The 17,932-nt window shown below is 41.4% G+C and overlaps 1 protein-coding gene across 1 annotated transcript in view; it reads right to left on the bottom strand.

The window, feature by feature from the left end:
• Positions 1–17,932, bottom strand: part of cbl (Cbl proto-oncogene, E3 ubiquitin protein ligase) — a 210,544-nt gene that overhangs the window by 28,649 nt on the left and 163,963 nt on the right. The window contains exons 8-9 of the mRNA XM_078199115.1: positions 12,085–12,216; positions 10,591–10,791 (exon numbers count right to left, since the gene is read on the bottom strand). Of these exons, the coding sequence (XP_078055241.1) occupies positions 10,591–10,791; positions 12,085–12,216 (333 nt within the window). The remainder of the gene's footprint in view (positions 1–10,590; positions 10,792–12,084; positions 12,217–17,932) is intronic.

Below are 17,932 nucleotides of genomic sequence, written 5' to 3'. Positions count from 1 at the left end.
CCCTAACTTTTATCTACTCATACAGAAAGAACATATCTTGGGTCATTGAGAGAAGACATTGCCAGGCTTGACTGAAATTACCCCACAAGCAGATAGCCTGCTAAGATTCACCACCTTGGTCATCCAAGAAGAACCATCTTTTCGAGTACAATTGGCATCCAGTCAGTGCCTTCACAACAGACAAAACTGGAAAAGGTAAAATAATGAATTGACTCAAATAAGTCAACAATACGGACGAAGAACAAATGGAGTACTCTGACAAAAGACCGAAAACAAAACACATCTATAATTGGTAAAGAAAATCGAAGTGAAACAACATTCGAACAGCTGAAAGGATTTTACATAGAAACATATTAGATAGGAGGAGGAGGAGGTCATTTGGCCCTTCGAGGCTGCTCCGCCATTCATTATGATCACGGCTAATGATCCAACTCATAACCTTTGATCCCATTTGCCCCAAGTGCTATATCCAGCCACCTCTTGAATACATTCAATGTTTTGGCATCAACTACTTCCTGTGGTAATGAATTCCACAGGCTCACCACTCTTTGGGTGATGAAATGTCTCCTCACCTCCGTTCTAAATGGTCTACCCTGAATCCTCAGACTGTGACCCCCTGGTTCTGGACTCCCCCACCATCGGAATATCCTCCCTGCATCTACCCTGTCTAGTCCTGTTAGAAATTTTATAAGTCTCTATGAGATTCCCCCTCATTCCTCTGAACTCCAGTGAAAACAATCCCAACCTAGTCAATCTCTCCTCATACATCAGTCCTGCCATCCCCGGAATCAGCCTGGTAAACTTTCGCTGTACTCCCTCGAGAGCAAGAACATCCTTCCTCAGAAAAGGAGACCAAAACTGTACACAATACTCTAGGTGTGGCCTCACCCAAGGCCCTGTATAATTGCAACAACACATTCCTGCTCCTGTACTCGAAACCTCTCGCAATGAAGGCCAACATGCCATTTGCCTTCTTTACCGCCTGCTGCACCTGCATGCTTACCTTAGGGTGACTGATTTTAACAGTAAACAAAAAACTAAGTGTAGGAAGGACTTGCAACAGAATTACACAATGCAAACAAGACAGATGTTATACCATTTTAGTTTCGTAGCACAGAATTCTAGTGCTATTGATATTAGGACACAATCGCCACATTGCTAAGGGAAAGCTGGAAAGTGCAATTCAGGTACTCTGGAGGACAACAATCTCTCTGCCTCCAAGATGCCATTTGAGCTTACAGACTGCCACTGGTAAAGACCTAGGAGCAGGTTTCTCATCACCTGGGAAAGAGGTAAGACAAAAATTCTAAGAACACTACATAATCAGTAGGCACAAGACAAATCCTAACTAGCCACAACTCAATCATGTTAATCAGCTATCTTTAACATATGGTCACAAAATGCTTAAATTGTATTTAAAAAGGCAAGATAAAGAGAACTGTCTGATGTGCTGATCGTCTAAGCAGCTGCAATGCAATGCTGACCACGCATGGAAATTCTACAGTCAGCGTTACACAGAGTAACTGGGATCACAGCAATGTTATTGTAGGGAATTCTACAATGATACTCTGTTATCATGAATACTTCTCTATTATTTAGCTTTTTGGTTACAGTGCTCTTGGACACTTATTTCGTTTATTCATTGCCGTCATATTTTCCAGCTATAACTTATAGATAAAGGAAGCATCTAGTCTTTACAGCACTTTATTCTGTCAGCTGAGAACACTTTTCATTACTTAAATGAGCAAGAGTTCTGGTTGGAATACAGCAGAACTTAAACAAAAATGTTTCTGTGCTAAGTACTAGCTGAGGGTGGCAGTAAAACAATTGCCCTCGGAACTAAAGACTAGAAATAGAGGCATGAATGAAGTGATATTAAGAGTCCTTCTCTATACCTAAAGACTTTGTAAAGGTGAATGCCAACAGAGAACAGCATCAGGCTCAGCTATGTCAGCCCTACTGTCAAACATAATACATAATAGTAATTTTTTTTAATAGGCACGTTAACAAAGTAGAAGGCCGAGATGGGAATAGAACCATTACAGGATAAAACATATGAATCAGAGGCAGCAGTAGGCCCTTGAGCCTGCTTTGCCATTCAATAAGATCATAGCTGATCTAATTTTAACCTCAACTTCATATTCCTGCCTTGCCTTTCACCCTCTTGCCTACCAAGAGTCTATTTCTTCCTTAAAGCAATTCAAAAACTTTGCCTCAACCAACTTTTGAGAAAGAGAATTCCAAAGTCTCATAAAACTCTTAAGAATTTTTCTCTCTCATCTTTGTCTTAAATGGGCAACCCCTTATTCTTTAAACATTGGGCCCTAGTTCCAGATTGTTTCAGAAGAAACAACATCCTGTCCACGTCCACCCGGTCACAACTCGAGTATTTTATATGTTTCAATCAAAGCGCCTCTTATTCTTCTGAACTCCAGCAGGTACAAGCCTAGCCTGTCAATCTTTTCTCATAAGATCACTTGCCCATTCCAGGTATTAGCCTAGTAAACCTCTGAACTGCTTCCGACACATTTAGATCCTTCCTTAAATAAGGAAACCAATACCGTACACTGAACTCCAGATATGGTCCCACCAAAGCCCTGTATAAATGAAGCATAACCACCCTCCTCTTGTATTCAAATTTCCTTACAATACTTGCCACTCCTGCATCATAACCTTTTGCAATTCACACACTAGGACATCCACAGAACAACTAAACCACAGGTAACAAGAGAGTAGGCAGAAATATTAAATATTAATCATTTGCTTCTGTATTTACCAGGAAGATAGAACAGGTAAACATCACAAAACTGATGAGATAAACAGTGGGACAAGTGCATTTAAAATGAAAAGGGGGGACGTATTGAATAAACTCAACTCAGAATAAAATCCCTGATCAGTTAGGATTGCATCCAAATATTTTTTTTAAATCTTGGGAAAGGATAGCAGAGGTATCACTACACATATTTAATAATTCATGAGAAAAAAGTGCCATTTCAGAGGACTGGCGGATAGCTAACGCAATTTCTATACCTGAGAAGCAGAGCAGAACATGTCTTAGGGAATTATAGAACAGTCACTTTAACACTGTGTTAGGAAGAATACCCTGACTAAAGGATTGAATAGAAAAACATCTAGAAACAAAAAAAAATTATGGATAATCAGCATTTATGTCAAAAGGAAAGCTCTTGCTTGACCAATCTCAGTGACATTTTTGAGGAGGTAAGAGAGAGCATAGACAATGGTAATGAAATAGATGAATTTTCAAATAAAGGTGCCTCAATCTCTAACCAAAAGGGAAAATGCTGGAAAATCTCAGCAGGTCTGGCAGCATCTGTAAGGAGAGAAAAGAGCTGACGTTTTGAGTCCAGACGACCCTTTAATCAAAGCTTTGACAAAGGGTTATCTTGACTCAAAACGTCAGCTCTTTTCTCTCCTTACAGATGATACCAGACCTGCTGAGATTTTCCAGCATTTTCCCTTTTGGTTTCAGATTCCAGCATTCGCAGTAATTTGCTTTTATGCCTCAATCTCGAAATTGGCAGATGACACCAAATTAGGGCGTTAGTCAATAGTGAAGAGGACTGTGACAAATTACAGGAAGACATAGCGAATAATTGCCAACAAAGTTCAACAGAGATAAATGTGAGGGAGTACAATTTGGTAGGAAGAATAGGGATGTTAGTTATTACTTGTGTAGTTATTATTGGAGAGTGCAAGTCTCAGTGGAATAGAGGGACACAAGAGGTCTTGGAGTACAAATAAACATCATTCCAAGTTGCACCACAAATTAGATAGGCCATTAAATAAGAGTAAACAAAGGCTTTATTTCTCGAGGAATAGAACTGAAAGCAAAGAAATTATGCTCAACATGTCTTGAACGTTGGTTAGATGACAGTTATAATACTGTATGCAGTTCTGGTTGCTGGAGAAGATTTAGAAGGGTATAGAAAAGGTTTACCATGATGACATTTGAAATATGTGGGTATACATGTCAGAAAAGGATGGACAGGTTGGGTCTTTTTACCTTGAAATAAGGTGAGATGATCTTATGGAGGTCTTTAAAATCATGAAATGCTTTGATAGAGTGGAAAAAAAAAATGTTTCCATTTGTGGAGAAGAGCATAAATAGAGGCATAAAAAAATCCAATGGGGAATTTAGAAACTTTCTTACCCAAAGAATGCAGAATTTGCTACCACAAACAATGGTAGAAACAAATAGTTTAGATGCACTTAAGGGGAAGCTAGACAAGCAAGTGACGGAGAGAATAAGAGGGTCACAATAGTAGATGTAGAAACGAAAAAGAAAAGATGGGTGAAAGTTGAAATGAAACAAAAACACATGCATTGCCTGTTTGGGCCAAATGGCCTATATTTGTGCCATATATCCTATGTAAATATGACATATGAGCAGAAGTAGACAATTTGACCCATCGATTCTGCTCCACCATTCAATAATCTGATGTGATCATCCTCAATTCCATTTTCCTGTTTTATCCTTATAACCCTCGATTCCCTTCCTGATTAAAAATCAGTCTATCTCAGCCCTGAACATGCTTAATGACCCAGCCTCTACAGCCCTCTGTGGTAAAGGATTCCACAGATTCACTACCTTCAAAAGAAGAAATTCCTCATCATGGAGCAAGGATATTTTGAGGGCCTTGGTGAGGCCACACCTGGAATAGTGTGCGCAGTTTTGGTCTCATCTGAGGAAGGACGTTCTTGTTTTAAAGGGAGTGCAGAGAAGGCTTAACAGACTGATTCCTGGGATGGCAGTATTGACATGTGAGGAGTAATGGAGTCGGTTAGGATTGTATTCACTGGAATTCAGAAGTATGAGGGGGATATTTTAACAGGACAAGACAGGGTAGATGCAAGAAGGATGTTCCCAATGGTTAGGGTATTCAGAACTAGGGGGTCACAATCTGAGGATATCAGGTAGACATTTAAAACAGATGAGGAGAAATTTCTTCACCCAGAAAGTGGTCAGCCTATGAAATTCGCTCCCACAGGAAGTAGTTGAGGCCAAAACATTGAATATTTTCAAGAGGCAGTTCTATATAGCACTTGAGGCGAAGGGGATGAAAGGATATGGGGGAAGGCGAGATCAAGCTGGATGATCAGCCTTGATCATTATAAATGGCTGAGCAAGCTCAAAGGGTCAGTTGGCCTTCTGCTGTTCCTATTTTCTATGTTTCTATGATGGTCTTAAATGGGTGACTCCTTGATCTGAGATTATTCCCTCTGGTCCTAGACTCTCCCACAGGGGAAACACTCTCTCAGCATCCATCCTGTCAAGCCCCTGAGCATCCTATATGCCTCAATAAGGTCACCTTTCATCAACTCCAATGACTACAGGCTCAACCTACTCAACCTCTCCTCATAATAAGTCCCTCCATACCCGGGATCAACCAAGTGAACCTTCTCTGGACTGCCTCCAGATGTAAAATCGCTGGCACCAACGGACTCCTCCCTGATGAGCTCAATGCATTCGACGCCCTTTTTGAGCAAGAGGTCAGCCTACCACCGCAATAGGTCCACAGCAGTTGCTATCGCCCTGGCCCTGTACTCAACTCTGGACCTCCTAGATAACAAAGACACCTATGTCAGATTCCTATTTATTGACTACAGCTCAACCTTCAATACCATTATTCCAAGAAACTCACCTCCAAACTCCATGGCCTAGGGCTCGGCTCCTCCCTCTGCGACTGGATCCTGAACTTCCTAACCCACAATCAGTAAGGATAGGCAACAACACCTCCTCCACGATCATCCTCAACATCGGTGCCCACAAGGCTGTGTCCTCAGCTCCTTACACACCTATGGCTGTATGGCCAAATTCCCCTCCAACTCGATTTTCAAGTTTGCTGATCCAAACAAGCTGAGAGAACCTCAAACCTTTTGGGCAATTGCAGAGGCTGACACTCCTGCACTCTGAGTCCATTCTCGGTTCTACTTGCATATGGTGAACAGTTGCACTGAGAAAATGAGATATGAAGCTGTGGACCTCAGCAGATTGCACAAGGCCAGGTGGGTCAAGAGAAAACCGGAGGAAAGACTGAAGGCAAAGATCCAAGGGAAAATACACCAGTGTGAAGCTAACTAAACTGTTTCTCCAATTTCAAAAAGACTCAAAGGCTTTGGCTCAAATCCTGTGGAATAACCAATTATCTCCATAAGCAAGAATTTCTACCAGAATCCACTTTGAATCTCCTGGCAACGAGATTCCCAGAACTCTCACTCTCTCTTGAGGATTTCACTTCCGATCTCTTCCTCTAGTTTTGTCTAGCAGATGTGACAATTTTCATTCCTCATGAATTTAGACTTTCCATTCTAAGCAATGACCTACTCAATTTCTGCTTAGCGACCCTAATTCAGGAATACCACTAGTTTCTAATGCCTTCTATGCTCCTTCAAGTGGCTACTGGCAGATACACCCTTCTCACAGTCTTCCAAGCTAACTAAGCATTTCTGTGAGAAAACACCCAGATAATCCCAAAACTAAAAAGACTGCCTCCTTGCAATGCAAATGTGTAGAAAACCCTTTTACACTGATTGTAACATTTGCCAGCTATAAAATTGCATTCAGCAACTTTCCCACTCAATGTCATAAGATTCCACAAGGTGCAAGAAGGCAATTTAGAATTTCAAGGAATAGTGTAAAACAGTGAAAATCATCAACTGACTTTAAATAAATACCCAAAGAAATTGCCCTGTCTGACACCCATCTGGAGAACAAAGCAGCAAAAACAACATCTCCATGATCACAGTTCTGACTCATGCAGGACATATGGAGCTACATAAACAATATATAATGGTGCCACAACAAGGGATAAGTGTACAAACTATAATTTTGTCTTTGAAAAAGCATTAAACAGTTACATGGGTAAGTTTCGTATAGTGGGATATGGGCCAAAGGCGGGCAATTGGGATTAGCTTATTGGTAAAAACTGCGCGGCATGGACAAGTTGGGTCAAAGGGCCTGTTTCCATGTTGTAAACCTCTATAACTCTAACCAGTTAATACAAGTCTTAAGACCATAAGAACTAGGAGCAGAAGTAGGCCATTTGGCCCTTCGAGCCTGCTCCACCATTCAATAAGATCATGGCTGATCTTTTTGTGGACTCAGCTCCACTTACCCGCCCGCTCACCATAGCCCTTAATTCCTTTACTGTTCAAAAATCTATCTATCCTTGCCTTAAAAACATTCAATGAGGTAGCCTCAACTGCTTCACTGGGCAGGGAATTCCAGAGATTCACAACTCTTTGGGTGAATAAGTTCCACCTCATCTCAGTCCTAAATCTGCTCCCTCTTATTTTGAGGCCATGCCCCCAAGTTCTGGTTTCACCCGCCAGTGGAAACAACCTCCCTGCTTCTATCTTATCAATTCCCTTCATAATTTTATATGTTTCTATAAGATCCCCCCTCATTCTTCTAAATTCCAATGAGTATAGTCCCCAGTCTACTCGGTCTCTCCACATAAGCCAACCCTCTCAACTCTGGAATCAAGCTAGTGAATCTCCTCTGTACCCCTCCAGTGCCAGTATATCCTTTCTCAAGTAAGGAGACCAAATCTGTACATAATACTCCCGGTGTGGCCTCACCAGCACCTTATACAGCTGCAACATAACCTTCCTGTTTTTAAACTCCATCCCTCTAGCAATGAAGGACAAAATTCCATTTGCCTTCTTAATTAACTGCTGCACCTGCAAACCAACTTTTTGCGATTCATGCACATGGACACCCAGGTCCCTCTGCACAGCAGCATGCTGCAATTTTTTACACAGAGAACAAAGAAAAGTACAGCACAGGAACAGACCCTTCAGCCTTCCAATCACGATGCGCCGATCACGATGCCTGCTTAAACTAAAACCGCATGCACTTACGGAGTCCGTATCCTTCCATTCCCATCCTATTCATGCATTTGTCTAGTTGCCCCTTAAATGCTGCTATCGTACTTGCTCCCACCACCTCCCCAGGCAGCAAGTTCCAGACATTCACCACCCTGTGTAAAAAACTTGCCTCGCACATCTCTTCTAAACTCTTCCCCACACACCTTAAACCTATGCCCCCTAATTCTTGACTTAACATTTAAATAATAGTCCATTTTGCTGTTACTCCTACCAAAATAGATAACCTCACATTTACCAACATTGTACTCCACCTGCCAGACCCTTGCCCACTCACTTAAACTATCTATATCCCTTTGCAGACTTTGTGTCCACTGCACATTTTGCTCTGCCACTCATCTCTGCGTCATCGACAAACGTTGACACACTACACTTAGTCCCCAACTCCAAATCATCTATGTAAATTGCAAACAATTGCGGTCTCAACACTGATTCCTGAGGCACACCACTAGTCACTGATCGCCAACCAGAGAAACACCCATTTATCCCCACGCTTTGCTTTCTGTTAGTCCCCTACCCATAATGCCATGCACCTTTATCTCATGCAGCAGCCTTGTGTGTGGCACTTTGTCGAATGCCTTCTGGAAATCTAGATTCACCACATCCGCCGGTTTCCCATTATCCATCGCGCTCGTAATGTCCTCAAAGAATCCCATTAAATTAGTTAAACATGACCTGCCCTTCATGAACCCATGCTCTGCCTGCCCAATGGGACAATTTCTATCCAGATGTCTCGCTATTTCTTCTTTGATAGAATCATAGAATCCCTACAGTGCCGAAGGAGGCCATTCGGCCCATCGAGTCTACACTGACAACAATCCCAGCTGGGCCCTATCCCACATATTTATCCCACTAATCCCTTTAACCTACGCATCCCGGGACCCCAAGGGGCAATTCAGCATGGCCAATGCACCTAACCCGCACATTTTTGGACTATGGGACGAAACCGGAGCACCCGGAGGAAACCCATGCAGACACGGGGAGAACGTGCAAACTCCACACAGACTGTCATCCAAGCCGGGAATCGAACCAAGGGTCCCTGGAGCTGTGAGGCAGCAGTGCTAACCACTGTGACGATAGATTAAAGCATTTTCCCCACTACATAAGTTGACCGCTTTTTGACTACCTCCTTTTTTTTTTATAAACAGTGCCGTCACATTTGTTGTTTTCTAATCTGCAGGAACCACCCCAGAGTCCAGCGAATTTTGATAAATTACCACGAGTGCATTTGCTATTTCGCCCACCATCTCTTTTAGTACCCTGGGATGCATTCCATTAGGGCCAGGAGACTTGTCTACCTTTAGCCCCATTACCTTGCCAAATCCTACTTTTTTTTAGTGATAATGATCGTTTTTAGACCCTCATCTGTCTTCTTGTCATCAATTTTTGGCATGTTATTTGTGTCTTCCACTGTGAAGACCAACACAAAATACCTGTTCAATGCCTCAGCCATTTCCTCATTTCCCGTTATTAAATCCCTTCTCATCCTCTAAAGAACCAATGTTTACTTTAGGCACTCTTTTTCGCTTTATATATTTGTAGAAACTTTTGCTATTTGTGGCACCACTTCAATTTGATAAAAACGGTAGCTGCTGATAACAAATCCCATGTACTTATTAAGTCAATTAGATAATAATGTTCTATTATCTCAGGTTACCACAGGTCACAGTTGCTAAGCAAAATATATAATTGCTGCTGAGCTCTGCAAGAGTTCTTCCTCATTTCTCGATTGCTGCGATAACTACAGGCCAAATAGGACACTGAAGATTACTGGTGCAGCATCATTTAGAGTACCAACTTCAGAAATAGCTTGATCCAGGCAACATAGTGCAAGTGCTGGCTTTCTAATCGAACAGCTGGGTTGGTGAGGGAAATGAGGAAAAGACCCCTTCAACATTTCCTTACTTTTTTCTTTCTATTATTGTTCACTTGTTTGAGAAACAATTACTTGATTCATATAGCTTCCAATGTTTGTCACTGGGTGGCACTGTTGCTAACTTTGAGACTGAAATACATTGAGATTTTCTTGCAGTGTTCCTGGCACAATTCAGGAGCATGCAAGATGCATCTCAAACTGAGATTTGTCAGCTATCAATTTTTCTAACTTCATTGCTCATTTCAAAGCAGAAATTGTTCTTTACATTATTACAAAATTAGATCCTGTCATTTGTTATGCCAGGTCAAAATTACATTTCAATCTAGAAGCTCAATATAACATTTCTATCTAACTGAAAATTAGTACCAGTATCTGGACCATAACCTTTCTGAAGTTGGGGCTAGTAATTTAAGTGCATAGTAGTCTTTAGTCAATAATCTTCAATCTGCTGTTAGTTCAGCATTCCAAATTATAATCATGTCCCAAAAATCAAAACTAGATCTTTCAAAGGGAAGTTTTCTGTTCGTCTCCATTAAAAAAAAGCTTAAAATCCAGGAATAATAAGATTTTCACTGTTTAATATTAAAATATGAATGGTACAAGTAAAAAGCTCCTAATATTCCTCCAACTTCATTCTTTGAAATTTGATTTCATTTATTTTAATGGTCAAAATATTATATTGATGTAAGCTAGAAGTTGAGCCAATACACCCCGCTATTGCAGATACTGCTCACAAACAGCAATGAACCCTGGCAAGTTCCATTCATTGTATTTTGAAAAATATGCACACGAATGTCTATGGTTACCTTGGTACTTGATAGCTTGTTCATCATAAACAATTCATCAGCGCGGTCATCATCTTCATCCTCATAATTTGGGGATAACATTGCCTCCATTCCTAACCGAGCTTGACCAGGTCCATCTTTGGGGTCGAATGGGTCCACAACAATTGGTTCAGTGCCTTTTATTTCACAGCGACAAAATGGGCAGCCTTGACCTTCGGATTCCTAGGTGGAGCACATGGAATTTAGTCAGTTGAATTTCCTAACATTAATTCCCTTTGCAAAGGGTCTGAGGCCATGTCTAATTGGGCTTCACGATCATTACTGCAAAACTAATTATCATTGCAGTGGAACTCTAGTACATTTCCATCGCAGTGGTGCCACAAGGCCATATATAAAACACCAAAGCACAAATCATAGAAATCATTTTAATGTTCTGCAATGCTCTCAGTTCATGACATTCTCCCATGAGTGACAAGACTTGTAACCACTCAAACTTCACCAACAATGTATATTCTCCCCAATGCAACACACGTTTGGAAAAAATGTCTCTAATTTCTGTATAGCATGAAGTTACATTAAAATTCTAGTGACAACACCAAATGGAATTCTACAATTGGGTTTTGGTAACAGTTTTTCACATGTCAAATTCTTAATCTCAACCATTTTGCATGCGTAAACATGCACAATTAACTGCACAGAACATGTACCTGTACAGAACTACAAGTAGTATCACAAACTTTTATCATTTCAGAAATAGAAAATAAGTTTATTTATTCCCACAGCCCTCAAAGCATGAGGATTACACCCCAGCTGTTTTAATGAGGCTGAACATTCTAAGTGTCATTCATTATCTCCAGCTCTGAGATTTAGTCAAATGTCTGTTAGACTAGACTTGTGGGCAAAACAAATCTAAGTATTCTTGTTAAAGGCAACTAAACTGTAATGGTATAGAAAATGTTGAAATCTACAATTATTATTGATCAGTCTGAGTGAAACTGGCTATGCTTCTATCATCCCTAGTTATTTCCTCCTCTTCGCGTTAATAGCGGACCAGAGGTACAGACCCTGGTCAGTAAGGCACACACAAGAAACATGGCTTCCATGTCATAATTCACAACACAATAATGAAATATCTTCACTTAGCAGTTTAGTAATTACTGATAGATGCTTTATAAAACAGTTCACAATTTTTAAAAAACTGACTAGTTTCTTACATTACCTTACTATACTAGTGGAAAAATATATTAAGTGTTACAAAAATGCATCTTTTTAACTGAAATACTACTTTTAATAATCCTTTATGAAGTGGTTTTCTCATTGTTCGTCTGACAACAGTATCAAGTAAGCAGAGACAGATTATGGCTGAGGTTTAGAGTATCCTTTCTATCTGTGTTCAGTAATATTATGACCTGCCTACACAGCAGGAGTAAAGTGAAAGTGGCAGAACATCTTCAATGAGAAACTGCATAAATATGTAGCTCATGCTACTGACCGGTGCAACTTATTCTTTCCTACCTGCCAGGCTGTAAGACAGGAAGTGCACATTAGGTGACCACAGGGCTCTATTTTCACATCCTTGTCATTTTCCGCACAGATTTTGCACAGCTGGAAGGTGGAGCCCATCTCACAATACAGTTCATATTGTTCCTTGCAGGGCAGAAAACAAGAAATGAGTATTATACCTTTATGCTGGTAAAATTCAATAATACAACAGTTCAATTATTCACTTTTCCTTTTTCTCCCCTCAAAATACTACCACTTGCTTTTGATGCAGTTCCACAGCTGGTAATTGCTCTTTGGTTATGGGGCTGGATCTTGCTGAAGGACCAATTTCAAGAGTTCAGTGAAGAGTGTTGAGTTTAGACAGGAGAACCATGGTTCATTTTTCCTAGCCCGAGACAAGAAGGCTAACAGTCTTGGAAACCACAGAATTTGGATCTGAATAGTTCAGGTATATGCTCTTTCTGCAAACTAGTTTCATATTTCTATCATGTCACCAGCACGGTGGCACAGTGATTAGTACTGCTGCCTCTCAGCTCCAGGGAGCCTGGTTCAATTCCGGCCTTGGCTGTGTGGCTGTCTGGATGGATTTCCTCTGGGTGTTTTGGTTTTCTCCCACAGTCCAAAGATGTGCAGGTTAGGTGGATTGGACATGCTAAATTGCACCTTAGTGCCCCAAAATGTGTACATTAGATGCATTGGCCATGGTAAATGTGTGGGGTTACTGAGATAGGGCGGGGGAGAGAGCCTGGATAAGATACTCTGTCACAGAGTCAGTGCAGACTCAATGCGCCAAAAGGTCTCTTCTGCATTGTAGGGATTCTATGATTCTATTTTCATCAATTGCCTTTTCAATAGTACGATGTATCAAGAATATTTGAATAAAAATGTTTAATTTCCCCTTTCATTGGGATAGAAATGTTAAGGAAAAGCACTATAAAATTTGTACAGGTACAAATTGGGAGCGCGCAGATAGAGCTGCATTACATCTTTTGTTGGAAGTGTGGATACTCTTAGTGTCTCAGATGTGGGTTCTGGACTCTCACTTGCAGAATAATAGGTTGGTTAGGATTATTTTCTCATCCAAACCACACTCATTACAATTTCTACATAAACTAGAACTGTAATCTGCATTTTAAATATTGAATAATAGATACGTGGGAGTAATTGCAAATAATTATAATATTGTAACCTAATTAAGGGAGTCACCTAATTTATTGGATCTGAAGAATAGGCACCAATTTGCACTCACCAGTTTTAAATCATTTAATGTGGTGCAGAGGCAAATTACCCTGAAACTTTCATTGTTGTAAAATCCCACCTATACTAATGTTCTTTAGGGAAGGAAATCTGCCGTCCTTACCTGGTCTGGCCAGCATGCGACTCCAGACCAGCAATGTGGTTGACACTTAACTGCCCTCAGAAATGGCCGAGCAAGCCACTACGTTCAAGGGCAATTAGGGCTGGGCAACAAATACTGGCCTTGCCACCAACGTCCACATACCGTGACAGAATAAATTTTTTAAAAAGAAACAAAAAAATACTTCCTGTCATTGAGAGACTAGAATGAGGGGCCATAGATACAACATTACCGAGATTGGAAGAAATTTTATAGAGATAACTGAAATTGTGGAATTCATATTAAGTGGTTGAGGTAGAAACTATATTAACACTTAAATAGGTGGCTGGGAAATGGAAATAGGATGAGAAATTATGATCAGAATGACTGGCAAATGTGGAGAATAATTATTGACATGGATTAGTTGGATCAAATGATTTCCTTCAGTATTGTAACGCCCTGCGAGTCCTCAAAATCAAATCCTGAGAAGCATATATATATCAAAGTGGGAGAGGAGTCATCAGCCTGGGGCAAATCATCACAATGGCAATGTTTCTGTTTATTTTTTATCAAACCAAGTTTTAAAAAGCTCAATATACATTGGTCCTCTCACTCTCATCTTCCCCCACGCTGTTAAGCATTACAATAAAATACACACACAGTAAATAAAATTGCTGGAAAAATGAAATGGTAACAGACTTGGTGCTCACATGCAGAAAGAGATCCAAAAAGAGGGGGAAAAAAACAACCTAACGCTCAATAATCTATCTGTTGCCCATGTCATTACAGTAGGAATGGTGACAGAACTTTCCTTCAGATGGGACAACCTCCAGCATGTGTGGCACTAACAATGTGCTAAGTAGGCTGGACTCAGAAAAGGTCAAAAATTGATCATCCATGAAGTGCCATGGATCATCATCTGAAGCAGAATTGTATTCAACTACAATAGTTAACCATATCCTCTTTCCACCATTATGCCAGAAGATCAATCCTGGTTCAATCAGGATTGTAGGAGAGCACGCCAGGAGCACCATACACATTGGTTGGAGTCATATCTAGCACAAAGGAAGATGGTTGAGATTATTTGAAGCCAATCATCTCAGCCCCAGGGTATCAGTGGTGTTCAGCTGGGTACTTGGCTAGGCATCTGTAAATGCTTCAACAATGACCTTCCCTTCCACAAGGTCAGAAGCTAGGATGTTTGCTGATGATTGCACCATGTTCGGTACCATTTGCAACTCCTCAGATATGGAAGTAGTTCATGCCAGCATGCAGCAAGTCCCGAATAACATTCAAGCTTCAGCTGATAAGTGGCAAGTGATGTTTTCACCACACAAGTGCCAGGCAATGACCACCTCCAACAAGAGAAAATCTAACCATCTCTCTTTGACACTCAACCACAATCAACATCCCTGGGGGTTACCATTGACCAGGTACTGAACTGGACCAGCAATATAAATATTGTGGTTATAAGAGTTGGTCAAAGGCTGGGAATTGTGTTACAAGCAATTCACTCATGACACCCTGACCAGTTACAAGGTGCAAGTCAGGGTATAATGATATCTCTCCTCTTCCCTGAATGAATGAAGCTCCTACAACAATCAAGTTCAACACCATCCAGGACAAAGTTGCCTGCTTGATTGGCATCCCATTCACCAGCTCAGACAATCACTCACTCTACTATCAGTACACAATGGCAACAGTACATACAATATAAAAAATACATTCCAACAACTCGTTTGACATCACCTTCCTAACCCACGGACACATGGGAACACAACCACCTGCAAGTTCCCCTCCAAGCCAGGCAATATCCCGACTTGGAACTATAGTGCTGTTCCTTCAATGTCACTTGATCAAAATACTCATTGGCTACAGGTGAAGTTCCAGAGGACTGGAGAATAGCCAATGTTGTTCCATTGTTTAAGGAGGGCAGCAGGGATAATCCAGGAAATTATAGGATGGTAAGCTTTACGTCAGTGGTAGGGAAATTATTGGAAAAGATTCTTAGAAACAGGCTCTACTCACATTTGGAAACAAATGGACATAGTGATACACAGCATGGTTTTGTGAAGGCCTCGCTAACTTGATCGAGTTTTTCAAGGAAGCGACGAAGATGGGCGATGAAGGAAAGGCAGTGGATGTTGTATACATGGACTTCAGTAAGGCCTTTGACAAGGTACCTCATGGTAGACTAGTACAAAAGGTGAAGTCACATAGGATCAGAGAAGAGCTGACAAAATGGATACAGTACTGGCTTGGCATAGAAGACAGAGGGGTGCTTTTCTGCACGGAAGGCTGTGACTAGCGATGTTCCACAGGGATCTGTTTTTGGACCTTTGTTGTTAGTAGTATAGATAAATGATTTGGAGGAAAATGTAGCTGTCCAATTAGTAAGTTCACAGATGACACAAAAATTGGTGGGGTTGCAGATAGTGAAGAGTGCTGTCAGAAGATACAGCAAGATATAGACCGGATGGAGACTTTGGCGAAGAAATGGCAGAGGGAATTTAATCTGGACAAGTATGAGGTAACGCATTTTGGAAGGTCTAATGCATATAGGAATTATACAGTAAATGATAGAACCCTTAGGAGTATTGACAGTCAGAGATATCTGGGCCTACATGTCCACCGATCACTGAAAGGGACAAGGCAGGTGGATAGGGTAGTCAAGAAGGCATTCAACATGCTTGCTTTCATCGGTCGGGGCATTGAGTATAAAAATTGGCAGGTCATGCTGCAGCTGTACAGAACATTAGTTAGGCCTCATTTGGAATTGTGTACAATTCTGGTCGCCATATTGGCATTTCTCCACCCATGTCTCCATCCGGTCTATATCTTGCTGTATCTTCTCTTGCCACACTACCAGAAGATGTGGATGTTTTGGAGAGAGTACAGAAGACGTTTACCAGGATGTTGCCTGGTCTGCGGGGTATTAGCTATGAGGAGAGGTTGGATAAACTCGGTTTGCTCTCACTGGAACAGCAGAGGTTGAGGGGCGACCTGATAGAGGTTTACAAGATTATGAGTGGCATGGACAGAGTGGATAGTCAGATGCTCTTTCATAGGGTAGAAAAGTCAAGTACTAGGGGACATAGGTTTAAGGTGCGTGGGGAAAAGTTTAGAGGAGATGTGCGACTCAAGTTTTTTTTACATAGAGGTTGGTGAATGTCTGGAACGCGCTGCCCGGGAGGTGGTAGGAGCTGGTACAATAGCGGCATTTAAGGGGCATCTAGATGAATAGAAACCATAGAAACTCTGCAATGCAGGAAGCCATTTGGCCCATCGAGCCTGCACCAACAACAATCCCACCCAGGCCCTATCCCTGTAACCCCATGCATTTACCCTGTTAATCCCCTCATACTAAGAGGCAATCTATCATGGCCAATCCACCTAACCCGCACATCTTTGGACTGTGGGAGGAAACCGGAGGAAACCCACGCAGACACGGGGAGAACATACAGACTCCAGACAGACAGTGACCCGAGGCCAGAATTTAACCCGGGTCCCTGGCGCTGAGAGACAGCAATGATAACCATTGTGCCACCATGCCGCCCGAATACATGAATGGAAGGATATGGACTCCGTGAGTGCATATAGTTTTAGTTTAGGCAGGCATCATGGTCAGCACAGGCTTGGAGGGCCGAAGGCCCTGTTCCTGTGCTGTACTATTCTTTGTACTGGAACTCCCTTCCCAACAGTACTGTGGGATGGATTGCTGGGGTTCCGAAAGGCAGCTTACCAACACCTTCGCAATGGCAATTAGGATGGGCAACTAATGACTAATTGTCAGCAATGCCTTCATTTCATGAAAGGATAAAATAAAAATAAAATGAATGTAAGTAGACTTGTGATATCCTGTGAAGGTTAGTCACTGCTCTTTACATTTTCCCTTTCACAATGTTTGCAGGGTTGATTTGAAGATATAACACTGACTTTACCTACTATTGGGAAAAGAATGTTTTAATTAAATGCATAATTAATTTCAAGTAGCTGAAGACATCTAATGAATGATACAGTGCCATAAACCAGGTGCACTCAGTACAACCATAATTTTAGTACTTAGGTTTCAACAAACTGCTGGTATCAGGATTCTGATTTGGCTGGATCTCTAACCTTTGCACAAATAACATTCAATTTCAAATGTACTTTCTATTCGCTCCGCCTTCTCTCATAGAAGCATATAAAATCCTGATGGGACTGGACAGGCTAGATGCGGGAAGAATATTCCCAATAGAAATATAGAAAAACTACAACACAAACAGGCCCTTCGGCCCCACAAGTTGTGCCGAACATATCCCTACCTTCTAGGCCTACCTATAACCCTCCATCCTATTAAGTCCCATGTACTCATCCAGGAGTCTCTTAAAAGACCCTATTGAGTTTGCCTCCACCACCACTGACGGCAGCCGATTCCACTCGCCCACCACCCTCTGTGCGAAAAACTTCCCCCTAACATTTCCCCTGTACCTACCCCCCAACACCTTAAACCTGTGTCCTCTCGTAGCAGCCATTTCCACTCTG

The sequence above is a fragment of the Mustelus asterias genome, chromosome 27 (assembly GCF_964213995.1).
Source record: "Mustelus asterias chromosome 27, sMusAst1.hap1.1, whole genome shotgun sequence".
NCBI classification, from domain to species: Eukaryota; Metazoa; Chordata; class Chondrichthyes; order Carcharhiniformes; family Triakidae; genus Mustelus; species Mustelus asterias.
Note: the sequence above shows the minus strand (reverse complement) of the source record. Positions and strands in the feature narration are given on the sequence as shown.